Source organism: Lutra lutra, chromosome 8 (assembly GCF_902655055.1).
Source record: "Lutra lutra chromosome 8, mLutLut1.2, whole genome shotgun sequence".
Lineage (NCBI taxonomy): Eukaryota > Metazoa > Chordata > Mammalia > Carnivora > Mustelidae > Lutra > Lutra lutra.
This window is the reverse complement of record NC_062285.1, coordinates 133,376,846-133,393,092: the sequence shown is the minus strand read 5'-3', so window position 1 is coordinate 133,393,092 and position 16,247 is coordinate 133,376,846. Positions and strand designations below refer to the sequence as shown.

General features: G+C 53.0%; 1 protein-coding gene and 1 long non-coding RNA gene across 3 annotated transcripts in view; one reads left to right on the top strand and one right to left on the bottom strand.

Annotated features, from left to right (window-relative positions):
- LOC125106661 (uncharacterized) overlaps nt 1-4,489 on the bottom strand; it is a 20,476-nt gene extending 15,987 nt beyond the window's left edge. The window contains exons 1-2 of the long non-coding RNA XR_007129390.1: nt 4,414-4,489; nt 1,177-1,292 (exon numbers count right to left, since the gene is read on the bottom strand). This is a non-coding gene — a long non-coding RNA (uncharacterized LOC125106661). The remainder of the gene's footprint in view (nt 1-1,176; nt 1,293-4,413) is intronic.
- Nucleotides 3,871-16,247, top strand: TXN2 (thioredoxin 2). 2 transcript variants are annotated; one of them, XM_047741033.1, is made up of 4 exons: nt 3,871-4,026; nt 4,819-5,072; nt 7,087-7,210; nt 15,619-16,247. In XM_047741033.1, exons 2-4 carry the CDS (start codon nt 4,819-4,821, stop codon nt 15,730-15,732), a joined length of 492 nt encoding a protein of 163 aa, XP_047596989.1. In that variant the 5' UTR covers nt 3,871-4,026; the 3' UTR covers nt 15,733-16,247. The 2 variants fall into 2 exon arrangements, with proteins under 2 accessions (XP_047596989.1, XP_047596988.1); XM_047741032.1 differs by lacking the exon at nt 3,871-4,026 and adding an exon at nt 4,450-4,470.

Below are 16,247 nucleotides of genomic sequence, written 5' to 3'. Positions count from 1 at the left end.
TCATGATCCCAGGGTCCTGGGATCGAGCCCCGCATCGGGTTCTCTGCTCAGCGGGAGCCTGCTACCCCCTCTCTCTCTCTGCCTGCCTCTCTGCCTACTTGTAATCTCTCTCTCCCTGTCAAATAAATAAATAAAACCTTTAAAATTTAAAAAAAAAAAAGAAGCGATTGGAAGAGAAAGTGAGGGAGGTACAGGAAAACAGAAATGAGCACAGGCAAGGGAGCCAGCACCCCCGCCAGATGGCATCTGTGTTAGCAAAACAGCTGCACCAAGGGATGCTGTCAGGGGAGCCAGAGGTACTGGGGCTCCCGCTGTGGATTACCACCACTGGCTCCAGGCCTAAGCAAGAGGTCAGACAGGGTGGAGAGGGCCGCATCTGCCGGTACACTTAGTCTCCTGCCTGTGATGGACAGTCTAGGACGTGGGAGGCTGATGGAGCTGATGACCAGGAGGGAGATTCCCTCCCCCATCCCGGAGGAAGGTCCCCGCATGGCTGTGGCTGTGCAGGCTGGGGGAGCGAGGGAGTGAACCTGCCCATTGCACAGGGAACAAATATGGCCAAGACGAAGGGAGGCGGAATACGGCAGCGATATGGGAAGGGTCTAATGGAGCCATGTAATATGGCAGAAAAAATGAGATTTGGGATGAGAAGATGGGATTTACGCTCCTGCGCTCTGTTCCTGGAACAAAACATCACTGAGCACCTACCAAAGCGCCCCAGGCCTTGAGGTAAGCAGTGGAGAGACACATGGACCCTTCGAGAACTGACAGTGTCATGAGGAGTGAGGAAGGAGGAAGCTGAGACTATTTTGTGGTTTCTGCATCAGAAGCAGGAGCCCCACGGCTCTGGTCTGTGGCCACTGCGCGTGTGTCCTTCGTGGCCCTTCTCAGTGTCTGGGGCATCTTTGTGACCTCCCCACACCCGAGGAAGTTTTTCCGTCAAAATGAACAAGACTCTTGGTGCCCTATAGGCTTCCCACACGTCCCAGCATGCCTCCCTGGACTCTCCATCCTTCTCTTAGCATTGGTTTTTCTGGGTTTGATGGAGCCCATGAAATGTCCTTTAATGCTCTGACGGTTTACCCTATCCCCTCTCCAGCCCACTTTAGTGAGACTCCGTCATTGGGAGGCCACCAGCCCTCTCATCTGAATTCTGTGAATGGCCACCTGGCCTACCTCTGGATGAAACCTGGACAGTATTGTGGCCCTCTTCCTGTCTTCTTCCCCTCCATCCCAGGCACTGGCTGTTTTCTGTGAAATCGGCAGTGAACAGGTTCGGTCATGAACTGAACCTGAGGAAATGGGTCAGGAGTTATGTGGGCAAGAGGGAAGGATGAGAGCCTTTGGAAAACAGAGAGTGAATTATATTTGCTTGCTTAGATATTTTGTTTTTTATAAAGATTTTTTTTTTTATTTGACAGACAGAGATCACAGGTAGGCAGCGAGGCAGGCAGAGAGAGAGAGGAAGAAGCGGGCTCCCTGCCGAGCAGAGAGTCCGATGTGGGGCTCGATCCCAGGACCCTGGGATCATGACCTGAGCTGAAGGCAGAGGCTTTAACCCACTGAGCCACCCAGGCGCCCAAGATTTTTCATTTTTTAAAAGATTTTATTTATTTATTTATTTATTTATTTATTTATGTGAGAGAGAGAATGAGTGGGGGTGGGGAGGGAAAAGGGACAAGCAGATTCCCCACTGAATGGGGAGCCCGACATGGGGCTCGATCCCAGGACCCCAAGATCATGCCCTAAGCCAAAGTCAGACACTTAACTGACTGAACCATCCAGGTGCCCCTATATTTTTCATTTTTATTTTTTTTCTTTTTTTTTAAGATTTTATTTATTTATTTGATAGAGATTACAAGTAGGCAGAGAGGCAGGCAGAGAGAGAGAGAGAGAGAGAGGAGGAAGCAGGCTCCTTGCTGAGCAGAGAGCCTGATGCAGGGCTCGATCCCAGGACCCTGAGATCATGACCTGAGCTGAAGGCAGGGCCTCAACCCACTGAGCCACCCAGGCGCCCCTCATTTTTATTTTTAAGTAATCTCTACACCCAACATGGGGCTCGAACTCACAACCCTGACATCAAGAGTCACATGCTCCTCCGACTGAGCCAGCCGGGTGCCTGGCATTTTTTTTTCTTTTTAACATTTTTTTAAAAGATTTTATTTATTTATTTATTTATTTGACAGAGAGAGGGAGAGAGATCACAAGTAGGCAGAGAAGCAGGCAGAGAGAGAGGAGGAAGCAGGCTCCCTGCTGAGCAGAGAGCTCGATGCGGGGCTCAATCCCAGGACCCTGGGATCATGACCTGAGCTGAAGGCAGAGGCTTTAACCCACTGAGCCACCCAGGCGCCCCTTAACATTTTTTTTTATAAATAAATACAGTGGAAGCAAAGAAAAAGAAACAGTACCAGCAGAGTGTTGAGTGTGGTGATTGACTAACAGATGCACAGAGGCTGTGGAAGTTCAGAAGACAAGTCTCCCACTCCAGACTCAGGGAAGGGTTTCCAAAGATGATACCTAATCTGGTATCCAGTAGCATTTTCTCCCATGGAGAGGAGAGGGAAACGCCTTCCAGTCATAGAGAGTAGCAACTGCAAAACTCAGGGAGAGGAGAGACATTTAAGCAAATTCTGGAACTGTAAGGGATTCCCACTGGCTGGAAGGTAGGTCAAAATGGAAGTGTGAGCTGGAGCTCTGCCAATTCACCTGCCTTGTGACCTTGGACAAGTCCTATAACCTTTCTGCAAACCATTCCCTGAGATATCCAAAGATACTGTTTAATAAGCAGTTCTATGGAACATCCTCTGTAAGCCAGGCACTGTATCAGGTTGCTGGGCAAATGTCTTCCAATAAAAGCTACAAATTCCTGCTGTCAGGAAGCGTATGGTCTAGGGAAAGAGACAGACACTGTACAATGTGTTATGCAAGAGTTAGGAACAAAGCACTGCAGAGAAGGAAGCAATTAATGCTGCTCAAAGAAGAAACAATGATGGGATGCCTGGGTGGCTCAGTTGGTTAGGCGTCTGCCTGCGGTTCGGGTCAGTCCTGGGATAGAGCCCCGCGTTGGGCTCCCTGCTCAGCAAGGAGCTGGCTTCTCCCTCTCCCGGCCACTCTGCCTACTTGTGCTCTCTCTCCATCTCTCTGCCAAATAAATAAGTAAATAAAATCTTTAAAAAAAAAAAAAAGGTGATTGTAAGAAGTGATTAGTAGATGTTCCACCAAGTGGAGAGAGAAAGAAAAGCACTTCAAACTGAGCAAAGCCAAGGAGCAGGAAAAAGGCAGGGATACATTTCTAGAGCCACGAGGTCCCGAGTGGCGGTAATAATGTAAATTCAGGGTGCGGGGAAGACGCGATCTGTGACTCCAGCCTGGGACACGTCCTCTTTACGCCCAGTCAGGGTCTTCTGCCCCCGACCAGCACTCCGCCTTCGAAGAGCTCAGCTGCCTCATCTGCAACATGGAGGGAAGGAACCTTCCGCACCTCCAGTTTTTGTAAGTAACTGAGGCAAAGCGGTGGGCGGTGCCAGAGTTTGCAAGATCCGGAACCACGCCTTCCTCCCTCCCCTTTCTCCCATGGGTACCTCCCCTATGCTCCCACCACCTGCCTCGTCCCCTTCTTCCCGACCCTCTTCTAGGGCCCGCCCGCCTATTCCGGCCCCTCCCCAAGGGCCACACCGTACTCCGGTCCTTCCCCAAGAGCCCGCCCCCTCTTCCGGTCCCTCCCCCCCGAGGACCCGCCCCTTCCCGCGGTCCTCCCCCTCCCCCCCCGGGGCCCTCTCCTTCTTCCGTTCTCTCCCCCTCTTCCGGTCCCTAACTGAAGCTCCACCCCTTCCTCTATGCCGTCTCCCGCCATCCCCATTGGTGGAAAATCCAAGCCGCCCCTCAAATTGCGGAGAGAAATGCTCCAGGTTGCCTGTCCCCGGAAGTAATGCTCGAAGGGTCCTCCCCTGAGGAAGTGACGGCGGGAGTGCCCTTGACTAGCGGGGAGGGCCGGGCTGTGCATCCCTCCGCTCGCGCTGCAGGGAGGTAGGAGGCTCGTGGGGGTGGCTCGAGGTGGTGTCGTGGCGGAGACACGCTCCGGGCCTGTTCCTGCGCTGTCCGGCGGCCGAGCGGGCGGAGGGGGGGGGGGCTCTCCTTCGTTGGGCGGGATCCCCGGTGGCGTCCGATTCCCCAGTCCTTCCTCAGATAGGTCCTTTCGTTTTTAGAATCCCCCCCACACACTCCTGTTCCTGAGCCTCTTAGTTCCCCTCGAATTGTCTCGATTCCTCTTTCTTGATCCTTTGACAATACCCTTTTCCCGTAATTCCCCATTAAAATGCCTGTTAAATGAGTAATAAAGAATTTGCAGACGGCCTTGGGTTCCAGTGTTGACTCTCATTTAATAGTTAGGTTTCTTTGGGCATGTCACATTACCTGAGCCTCGGACTCCTCATCTGTGATGCGAGCAATACTGTAGAAACCTCCTCCAGGGTGAGCTGGCAGAACCGTAACGTGTGTAGGGCACTTGGGGATGGGGATGGACTTGGCCCTTAGCAGGTGCCCCGTAAATGTAGGTTCCTCCCTCGCTTCTGTTGTAACTCCTTCCACATCCTGATTTCGTTTTCGTTGTCAGCCCAGTTTTCCTGTCCTGGTTTGCGATTCCTTCTGCTTTTGATTCTCATTCTTCACTTAACCTCTACTCCAGAAATCTTAGTATCATTTCCTGGCATTCTTCTTCATGCCCTGAATCTTGAACCACTGCCCCCCAGTACTGCTCAGATACCTTTCTTTTCCTGGTGTGTTGACTTCCTGCACTCTTCCTGCCTTTTTCCCTCACAGATGGCTCAGCGACTTCTCCTGAGGAGGTTCCTGGCCTCCGTCATCTCCAGGAAGCCCCCTCAGGGTCGGTGGGCACCCGTCACCCTCAGGACCCCGCAGTGCAGTCCTGGTAACCTGACAGTAACACCCAACCAAGCCCGGTCAGTATACACCACCAGAGTGTGCACAACCACCTTTAACATCCAGGATGGACCCGACTTTCAAGACCGAGTTGTCAACAGTGAAACACCGGTGGTTGTGGATTTCCATGCACAGTGAGTCCTGGGGGTCAGCAGAAGACTGGGGTGTTTCTTGTGCAGGAATTTGTTGAGTACCTGTTGTGTCTCAGTCCTGTGTTTCATACTTCTCAGACACAGTCTCATTCCGAAGACCGGTAAGACCCACCCCTCGCACTCAAAGATTGAGTGTAGTCTGATAGGACACAGACTAGTGAACAGTCTTCAGAGCTCACGGTCATTGGAGCTGAGAAACACTCACGTTCTGTATCTCACTCTCCAAATGGCTCAGAGGCCCCTTCAACTTGGACCAAAGCAGGAAAAATAGGACGGTCACATCATCTGGCTTTGGGTGGACACCAATTCCTGGCCTTGCAGATAAGCTGATTTTTAACATCTTGCCACCGAAGCGGGAAAGGGCTGGCAGAAAGTTATCGTTGCACCGTAGTGCTGCCCAAGCACACGGGGGATGGGCAGGGTTTTCTTTTCAGTGCTGTAGAAGTGGGTTGTAGGAATAGTTAAACGCCTGTAGCCTTCGGATTGTTAGCATGGCCTTCCTCATTTCCAGACTTCAGGTCCTGACTAGCCAGCTGGCCACAAAAGAACTTGACAAACCCCTCAGATTGAGGCCTCCTGGTGTAGGCTGGGTTAGAAGTTGGGAGACCTTCTGGGCAAATCTCTGACAGATGGTTCTGCTTTCTTTCCCGTTCTTTCTCTCTGACTCACCGTGTTGCCTTGCGCAGGCCGTTTGATGTCCTTGTGCCTCCCCTTCTTCACTTATAATAGGAGATAAGATCTTACAAGCTGGGTTTTTAGGTGTTGTGAGTTCAATTAACTGAAATCTCTGGCCAGAAGGGGTTTTTTATTTTTATTTTTATTTTTATTTTTTTAAAGATTTTATTTATTTGTCAGAGAGAGAGGGAGAGAGAGCGAGCACAGGCGGACAGAATGGCAGGCAGAGGCAGAGGGAGAAGCAGGCTCCCCGCCAAGCAAGGAGCCCGACGTGGGACTCGATCCCAGGACGCCGGGATCATGACCCGAGCCGAAGGCAGCTGCTTAACCAACTGAGCCACCCAGGCGTCCCCAGAAGGGGTTTTTTAAAGGCTGAGACTTAAAATAAGGGTCGTCGGCCAGGGGCTCATGGCCAGCAGAGCTTTCTCCCTTCCTCGTATAGCGAGGACTCCCAAAATGAATGATAAGTGGGATGATGCCTCATTTTCTTCTCTGACCAGAAAATAAGACGTGAGTTTGTTTAGTGCCCTGGAGATGACAGCCTGTCGTCGCGGAGCTCACCACCCAAAGGGGCGCCCCTGTGATGAGTGCAGTGCCAGCATGGACCCAGGGCCTGGGGAATCACAGAATAACCCAGGGCTCAAAGAAGACATTTGGAGGACAGCCTTGGGTTGCAGTCCCAGGATGCCTGTCAGACTCTGGGACCTTGCCTCCAGGACCTGTATGGTCCTTAGTTTCTTAGGAAGGTGTTTTTCTTTGTGGGGTTGAGGGCTCTGGGCAGTAAAAACAGAGAAGATCCTGGCATAGTGACAAGGATGTTGGAGATGCTCCCTAGTACTGGCTTCTCCTCCCTGTGGTTCTGGGCCCCTGAAGTGTGTGAAGTAAGTCCGCATTTTAGAGAGCACCCTGAGCCCCATTGCCTTAGTGGCTGTCTCCTCACTGCCTTGAGATGCATAATCTCTGTTACTTGAAAAGAGGAAACTTTGAGGCCCAGGACAGTCAACTGGCTGGTGAGGAGTCTGTTTGAACCCAGATCTTTTAACTTCAAGTCTCACATTTTCTGGATGACAGTGTATTTCTCTATTGTGTTCTGACATGGACTGTGTTTTAGAAGCCCGGGACCCTGCAGATTCCCCCTGCTGCAGAGTGCTGGCTTTATCGTTTGGCATATCATCATTACAGGTTCATAGTTGCCATACACAGAACTGAGAGGGGCAGAAGGCCCCTCGGCAAGATGTAGTTCCAGGGAGGGTTCTGGGGAGGCAGAAGATCGATTGCTGAGCGCTCCGGTGACTGCACGCCTTTTCTCTCCCCTTGTCAGGTGGTGTGGCCCGTGCAAGATCCTGGGGCCAAGGTTAGAGAAGGTGGTGGCCAAGCAGCACGGAAAAGTGGTGATGGCCAAGGTGGATATTGATGACCACACAGACCTCGCCCTAGAATATGAGGTATGAGGTGGCGGAGGACTGCCCCAGAGCGGCTGGTATGGGGGGTGCTTGCGGCCCTAGGGTAGCTGGGGCGGGACATGGCTTGGGGGCCACCAGTAGCCAATAAGGGGCGTCTCAGTTTTTTCTAGTGCGCTCAGTTCAGAGCGCTTTGCGGATGTGACCTGTTGAGGTTCTGAACCACTCATGTCCCTTTACCACCTTTAAGAAGTGGAATGTGTGATCCAAAACACCAGCTTATTCTCTGAATCTTGGGACATGGGTGCATTCCTTCGTTCATATACTCACCCGTGCTCATATTCAATCAGTAGTTACGTGGGAGCCCCACCACATGCCGGGCATTCGCGACTCTGGCACAAGGAAGACAAATTCCCTGTGTGCAGCACTCTTAGTCTAGCAAAAGAACAACAGGTAGACATTTCATTTCACGGTATGGTGAGGAGTGCTGAGAGCAGAGGTGCGGAAGGGACTGACTGCTGGGGCGGTGGTGGGGAAGGAGGGATGGTTCCCACTAGGGGGACCTCTAAGTGGGGCCATGGAGGATGCATGAGAAGAAGGGCCAAGCGCACGGCACACAGTGAGACAGGAGGGAGTCCTACGTGTTTCGCTGGTGTGTGTGTTCGGTGTCTCTTAAATGCCAGGTGCTGTCTCTCAGTTGCTCATAAGGCAGTGGACAAAGCAGACAAAATCCCTGCCTTCGTGGAGCCTACATTCTAGCTGGTTGGTTTTTTCTTTAAGGTTTTATTTACTGTCAGAGAGAGAAGTGGGTACACAGCAGGGGGAACAGCAGGGAGAGGGAGAAGCAGACTCTCCACTGAGCAAGGAGCCCAATGCGGGGCTCGATTCCAGGACCCCGGGATCATGACCTGAGCCAAAGGCAGATGCTTAACCAGTTGAGCCGCCCAGGCGCCCCTCTAGTATTTTTCATGGGTGGTCGGCACACTTTTTCTCTAAAGGACCAGATTTGAGGCTTAACGGGCCATTGGTCTGTGTTGCAAATACTCAGCCGCCATTGAAAGCAGCCAGAGACTGTGTATAAACAAATGGGTGTAGACGTGTGCCAATAAAACTTTATTCACACAATTAGGCAGCAAGCTGGGTTTGGCCAGTGGGTCATAGTTCACTGACCCCTGCTTTAGAGGATAGGTACTGTGGGGAAAAGTAAATCAGGAAGAGGACATGGGGCTAAGCATGGGGCTGGGGAGGGGTTCATTTTTAAAAGGGTGGATGGTGGGACACCGGGCTGTTTCTGTGATAACATGCAACTCTGATCTCGGGGTTGTGAGTTCAAGCCCTGCATTGGCTGTAGACCTTCCTTTAAAAATAAATAAGTAAATAAATAAACAAATAAAAAGGTGGGCTCAGGAATACCTCTCTGAGAAGCTGACATCCGAGCAGACTTGGAGTAAGGAAGTAAACCAGGCGGCTCTTTGGAAGAGCAATCTAGGCAGAACAGACATCAGATGCAAAGGCCCTATGGTCAGGGTGAGCCCAGTTTGCTCACAGGATAGCAGTGCCTATTTGCCTGGAGTGGGAGATGCATGTGGTGTGAGGGCATCCTCCTGGCCTCGGAGACCGGGACAGCTAGAGAAAGGGAAGAGGTGCACTGTGGCTGGATGGCCAGTGTGGAGAACTGAGCAGGGAGTGAGAGCACAGGCCGCTGGGGAAGTTGGCCACGCCAGGGAAGTTGGCCACGCCAGAGGGGAAGAGGTCGGGAAAGCCATGATGAGGATACTGTTCTTATCGAGCCATACTTGGTGGCCCGTGGCCAGATCTGGTTCCCCAACATATTTGACCTGGCCTTTGGGTTCTTTTTTTCAAATAGTGAACCAGATGTTTGTATCTAAAACAGAGATTTCACATGAAAATCCAAATTTCTGGTTCTCCTGAAGATCTGGCCAGACTGAGCCTCCATCCTTCCTTCCTTCTGGGTAGCCAGTGACTAGAAGAGGGGACCTGTTCTCTTCCGAGTTTGTAAGTCCAGGTTCAGCGCTCACAAGACCACCAGGTAGCCATGCGGCCTCCAGCTGGGGTGAGGATAAGCTGGCCGCCTGTTGTGCTGGGGTGGGAGTGGTCATCCACGGAAACATCTGCTCCAGACAGAGGCAAAGGAAGTAGATGTTGGGCAGGCATGGCCACCGATGACCACTGCAGGTGGGGAAGGGGGCCTTACTGAAGGAAGAGTCCGTGACACTGGGCTGCTTACACGGGCTTGGTGGGGAGGGATGACTTGCTATTTTTGTGCTTGTTTTGTTAAGGAAACAATACCCCCAACAGGGGGCTCGAACTCACAACCCCAAGATCGAGAGTCACATGCCCTACTGACTGAGCCAGCCAGGTGCCCCGAGGTGCTATTTTTCTGAAGCCCTCCCACTGACCTTTCAGTCCAGGGGACACTTACTGGCCATTTAGATGCCCCTGTCTTTCTCCTACTTGTCCATCCCTCCCTCCTCCGAAGCCAGCATGGGGCACAGTGAGACATCACGGGGAAGAGCTTGGGATTGGAGCGGTAGAACATTCCCCAGGGTGACCGGCAAGTATAAGGTGTCACAGGCCAGCTCCTGACACCACAGCAGTCACCCTCAGCCAGTGGAACCTCTCAGCAGACACACCCTGAGCGCCAGCCGTGGTTCAGGAGCTGTGGTTAGCTGGTGCGGACCGGAAGAAGAGTAACCTGTCCCCACCCGCATTCCAGGGAGCCTGGTGATGTCAGGCTGACCACCAAGGTCCTATAGTTAGGCTTGGAAAGTGTGTGTATTGGAGGAGGGTCCCCTTACAGGATCTTCTCACTCCTCCCTCTGACCGCTGTCAGGTCACTCAGGAGGACCTCGGGGCGGCTGGGCCTGCATCACCTGGTCCCGGCCTCCTTGTTTTGTGAGGCCCCGGGTGGATGTCACTGCAGTGCTAAGGAAGCTCCAACCGGGGTTGTCCTGACCCCTTCCCCTAACCCTTCCTTCCTTCCTTCACACCTGTTCTGGAAGACAGCCTGAGGAAGAAGTTTCAGCCGAGAGATCCATAGTACCTCCTGAGACAGCTTCCTCCTTTTCCAAGTGTTGGGTGAACATGTGGGAGAAAGTACTTTAAATTATATTCAGGGAATTTGGCGCCTCTCCCCGAGTTTTCCTGAACTCCCCCTCACCCCCCAGTCCCCTCAGCCCCAGTCCATGCCCAGCATACACCCTCAGGGTGAGTCTCCTTCCTCACACAAATTCCCCTTGCCCCATACCTCTGCTTCGGTCAGCTGCCCACTCTAGAACTCCACTGTCTCTCAAAGGAGAAGGAAGGGAAAGCCTGGGGGCCTTGGGGTTTCGATGCCCCCCCCCCACCAGCCCCAACCACGCTGTTTGTGCACTGCCCTGACTTGGCCGAAAAAAAGCTCTCCTCTCCCAGCAACTCGTCCCCACTGGACGGCCGGGCGCTCCCTAATCATTCGGACCTTGCCAGCTACAGGGGCAAAGAGCGGATCCCAGCATGGGCCCTGGAGCCTCTGTGCTCTCCTTCAGGGCTTCTTCTGACTTCCCACTTGGAGCTGTTATTCTTTTATTTTCTCCTCATATAAAGAAGAAGACCCTTTAAAAAGCAGTGGAAGAACAGCCAGTAATAAATAATAAGGAGGAAAAGTCACCTGTCATCTTAGAATCCCAATACAATCATTGTCACAATTTGGGGTGATTTAAGCTTTTATTTGAATTTTTTCCCTTTTAATGTTTCACATAACTTCATAGAACAGTTCATTGAGTAGTAATATTTCATAGCTGGAGAGCATAGTACTTCAATTATTACCATACCCCATACTTCAAAAGTATTCTAGATCAGTGCCTCACAAACATTCATATGATCTGGGATATTGTTTAAAAGTAGATTAGGAGGGGCTCCTGGGTGGCTCAGTGGGTTAAGCCTCTGCCTTCAGCTCAGGTCATGATCCCAGGGTCCTGGGATTGAGCCCTACATCGGGCTCTCTGCTCCGCAGGAAGCCTGCTTCCTCCTCTCTCTCTGCCTGCCTCTCTGCCTACTTGTGATCTCTGTCAAATAAGTAAATAAAATCTTTAAAAAAAAAAAAAAAAAAAAAAGATGAGGAATCAGTAGGTCTAGGAAGAGCCGAAGACCCTGCTTTCCTGCAGGCTTCTCAGTGACCACTGGCAGCATGTGGAACCAAACATCAAGAAGTAAAAGTTCCAAAGGCCTCTGCTGACCTTCTAGGGGGCGTGCGAGGATTCCCACCTGGTGGTGTCCGTCTCATGGGTTTTGACAAGTGTGCAGTCACGTGGATCCACCATCACAGTTCTGTACAGAAGAGTTTCACCATCTTAAGTCCCCGGTGCTCCACTTTCTCCTCCCTCCTCCCCTTGGGCCCCTGGTAACCACTGATCTTTTTACTGTCTCCATAGTTTTGCCTTTTCCAGAATGTTGCACAGTTGGATTAGTTTTTTTGTTTGTTTTGTTTTGTTTTTTTTTAGTAGGCTCCATGCCCGGCTCCGAGCTCAGAGCCCAGCGTGGGCCTTGAACTCACGACCCTGATCAGATCAAGACCTGAGCTGAGATCAAGAGTCAGACACCTAACTGACAGGGCCACCCAGGCGCTCCTGGATTTGATTTTTTTTTTTTTTAATTTTATTTATTTGACAGAGAGAGAGAGAGAGATCACAAGTAGGCAGAGAGGCAGGCAGAGAGAGAGGGGAGGAAGCAGGCTCCCTGCGGAGCAGAGAGCCCGATGTGGGGCTCGATCCCAGGACCCTGAGATCATGACCTGAGCCGAAGGCAGAGGCTTTAGCCCACTGTAGCCACCCAGGCGCCCCGGATTTGATTTTTTTTTTAAAGATTTTATTTATTATTTGACAGATCAACAAGTAGGCAGAGAGGCAGGCAGAGGGCAGGGGGAACAGGCTCCCCACTGAGCAGAGAGCCCGATGCGGGGCTCCATTCCACGACCCTGGGATTAGGACCTGAGCCGAAGGCAGAGGCTTAACCCACTGAGCCACCCAGGCACCCCTGATTTTTTTTTTTTTAAATAATAGGTTTTTTTTTTTTGCCTGGGGCACCTGGCTGGTTCAGTCAGTGGTGTATGTAGCTCTTGATCTCAGGGTTGTGGGTTCAAGTCCCACACTGGTGCAGAGATGACTTAAGAAAAAAATAAAATCTTTAAAAAGTAATAATCATAATAATAGCCTTTTGCAAGAATTCTCCTACATCCAGAAGCTTCTTATTTGAAGTATGGAGTCAGCCTTTCGGCACCTCCCCACCTGTGCTTCCTTGCCTTGCCAGGGCTCAGGAGCTCCAAGGCCAGCTCGGGGCACGGTGAGACATCAGGGACAGCAGAGTCATAGATCCTGTGTCAGACCCCAGCTCCGCCACTTGGTCACTTCGCTCTCGGGCCTTGGTCTTCTCATCTGTAAGGTGACCCCACCTTGAGGCACGAATTTATGAGGTCGTGTCCGCAAGTGGTTAGCATCTCCCCGACACTTGAGGACCCCCAGTACACAGCAGCCTCACCACCGGTCATATTTTCCTTTGCGTTAGTTCTGCAGTTAGCCGAGAAGGAGTCTCCGACCTGTGTGACAGCTGGCACGGTCCCTGTCCCTTGGTAGGGCCTCACAGATGGGGGGAGGGGAGGCTGGGAAGTCTCTGCAGGATCCTTGAGCTCCGCAGCAGTGCGGGGCTGGGCTGGAGGTCAGTGGGGACAGACACACACGAGCATGTGCGCACACGGACACACACACACCCTGCCCTGAGGTCTCAGCATCTCTGGCCCAGCCTGGGAGGCTCCAGGAGGTGGCATCACAGAGCAGGAGGAGCAGCACATCTCCGCGCATCCCTTGGTCCTCCCTCCAGCTGCTCGGGCAGAGCGCAGAGGGAAGCAGCGGTCCTGTTACCCTGCGGCCCCTCTTCCACTTGGATCACATTCCAGAGGAGTGTGCCAAGGACCCGCGCGCTTCCATTTAAGGCCGTGTTTACAAGCAAAGCCACATCCTCCTCCTTGCGGGGAGGGAAGCCCAATCCCAGCCCAGGTGCTCCAGCCATGTCTTGGAAAAAACAGCCTCTGGCAAGCGTGTGGCTGTGTACATTCTTCTGATTTAGGCTCCCCCTCCGAAGAGCGCCCTTGGTCAGTAAGGACTAGACCTTGGAATGTCTGCTCTATGTCTGCAGCGTGGCTGTGTCTGCATTTGCACGGATGTGATCATGGTAGGACTGGTCTGGTGTCCCTAAGAACTGACACCACTCCCAGCCACCCCGGCCAGCGTAGTCCTACTTAGAGGACATGTAAAAGCCATTAGGCCCCTTCTCATGCACCAGCATATAGTTTTTATGCAGTTCCAGAAACAGGACGGGGTGGAATCCAGTTAGGGCTTGAGCCTTGTCCCTCAGTGGAGTGGGTGGACTCCAGGCGCCGTAGCTGCCCTCACAGGCCACTAGAGGGCGCATAAGAACACAGCTCTGGGGGCACCTGGCTGGCTCTTTCTGTGTGACTTTTTTTTTTTTTTAGTATTTTATTTGAGAGATGGGGACAGAGATAGTGAGGGAGAGGGGGGGAAGCAGGCTCCCCACTGAACCGGGAACCCAACTCAGAGCTCCATCTCAGGACCCTGGGATTATGACGTGAGCCGAAGGCAGACAGACGCCCAACCAACTGAGCCACCCAGGCGTCCCAAAGTGTGTGACTCTTGATCTCGGGTTGTGAGTTCAAGCCCCAGGTTGGGTATAGAGATTACTTAAAAAAGTAATAATAATAATAAGATCTTTTAAAAAAAGATAAAACACGCAGCTCCATGCCCGCCTTGAGGCATCCCATGGTACGATCTGCACCAAGTCTCCCTGGGCCCTGGCCTGTGCCTGGAGACAGGGCAGGCTGCCCGCTGGAGCTCTGCCCTTCATGCCACCTCGCGTATCACAGCCATGAACAATGAGGGCAAGAGCCAGTGGTAGGACCACAAACGGGCACACGTATGGTCAGCCCACTGCCACGTGGGTCTCCCTGCACATTCCCTCTGCCACCTGCATCAGCCCCAGGACAGTCCTTGACGGGGTTTCACGGGACTCATACGAACAGGGACCGCATCATCTCCCCTGCTGTCTATCCACCCAGAGCCTGTTAGGGGAGGAGGGCGGGGCCTGCCATGGGAAGTCAGTGGGGACGTGGGGGCAGCCCCCCAAGACTGGAGAGCGGGCCAGTGTGGCCTTCGGTTCTCTTGTAACTGACCTGGGCGCCTTTCGAACTCTCAAGTCTGGCTCCCCAGGGTGACTCATGGGCAGGACCGCACTCAGAATTCATGAAAACTTGGTATGTTTGTGTAAATTGCTGTTGTTACTTTGTAGTTAACATGTGTAAGAAAAGAATGTTTATCTTGTTCTGTTTATCCATTTAAAAAAAAAAAAAAAAAGTCTACAAATGTCAGGCAGGGAGCCCAGGCTGCAGAAAATGCTCGATGCCACAGCAGGCAGTGGGCCTCGTGGACGTGCCATGGAATCTGTACGGGTCCCCCGAGGGAACTTGAGAAAATGCTTCATAGGCCAAGAATGTTGCCCTCCGTCCCCCCTGATAAATAAACATCAGCTCATATATGGCTGAGCCCTTCCACACCGTCCAGTATGAGTTAGTGACTTTCTGAACCCTGCTGGCCGTTCACAGCAGCGAGCGACGGGGCCTGTTAGACTTTTCGGACACGCTCTCTGTGGCCACCATTTGTTGAACGTCCCTGCATACCGGGCGCAGCCAGGTCTGACCCTCGAGGGCCCTGCAAGGCGCTGAGACTGCTCGCCTTACCTGGTGCAGCCCCTGGACCTGGAACGGGTGCGCTCAGTGGCTCCATTGTGCAGATGGGAACAAGGAGACGGAGCAATGAAGGGGCTTCTGCAGAGTGGCCTGGCTTCAGGTCAGCCCCTTCCAGAGCCTGAGCTCCCAACCACCCAGCTTTATCTGTGAATCTTTCATCTCTGTCCTAAGCCTTGAAGGTCTATCCTGTCGCCCCCATTTTACAGAAGAGGGCGCCGAACCCCTGAGGGCTGTGCGGCCTGCTGGGGAGCGCCAGAGCCAGGACTCAGACCCTCACATCTCTGCGTCTCCCCCGCGCTAGGCCGGATTGCCCCTTGGGGAGCTCCCCCCTGCCCCCCGCCCTGGCCCGCAGCTGTGTGCGCTATTTTCATCCCTCCTCCATTGGAGCCAAACCACTGGGCCAGTGAGTCAGTCCTGCGGTTGGGGAAGGAAGGGGAATGCCGGGAGCCCACAGTGGAAAAGTCTTTCCAGCGGGTGAACCTTCAGGCCCTGAGGCACCCCTGCACCTAGGGAAAGGGCCCTGCCCGCCGCTTGGGCAGTCACTGCCCTCCGAACACCACCAGCCTTCACAAAGGCTGGGGAACGGCCGTTGAGAAAAGTCCGTCTCCGGGTGACCTGGTCTCCCTTCGTCTCCTCCACGTAGGTATCAGCTGTGCCCACCGTGCTGGCCATCAAGAACGGGGACGTGGTGGACAAGTTTGTGGGCATCAAGGACGAGGACCAGCTGGAGGCCTTCCTGAAGAAGCTCATTGGCTGACAAGCAGGGAGGAGGCCTGGTCGCCCTCGCCCCCTGAACCCCCATGGTGCCAGGAGGGTCCCCGATAGAACTCAGAGCCCTTCTGTGTTGGCCCTTCCTGCCTCCTCCCTTCTGTCCGGCCCCTGCGGGCCCATGCTTCGGAGATCGGGCCCCCAAACACGGGAGCCTCGCGTGCCTCCAGCCCGGCTGAGTGCCAGAGGAATGGTGCTGCTGCTGATCTGGGGACAGCCGCCTCCCCCCCACCACCACCACTATCCTCTGTCTGCTCCCACAGGGCTAGTCCATTCTCCCGGGATGCTGGAGGGAGCCCCAGGCCAGCTGGCAGTGACCTCTCAGCCCGCATCTCCCTGGTTCCTTCTGATCCACACCCCGGTGCCTGGCCCGTCTTCCTCCTGCCTTTTTCTTTCCTGCTGCTGTTTTATAAAAAGGAAAAAGGAAAAAAGAAACCCAAACAAGTGAGAGTAATCTATAATTCTCTCATTTTTTGTAGGTCTGTAATAAAGAACTTTATGTGA

What these genes read in the sequence shown, in the direction of transcription:
- TXN2 (XM_047741033.1), top strand. Translation starts at nt 4,819, where the DNA reads ATGGCTCAGCGACTTCTCCTGAGGAGGTTCCTGGCCTCCGTCATCTCC. An exon ending in GTTGTGGATTTCCATGCACA is followed by an intron (nt 5,073 to 7,086) that starts GTGAGTCCTGGG and finishes TCCCCTTGTCAG; the next exon opens with GTGGTGTGGCCCGTGCAAGA. An exon ending in ACCTCGCCCTAGAATATGAG is followed by an intron (nt 7,211 to 15,618) that starts GTATGAGGTGGC and finishes TCCTCCACGTAG; the next exon opens with GTATCAGCTGTGCCCACCGT.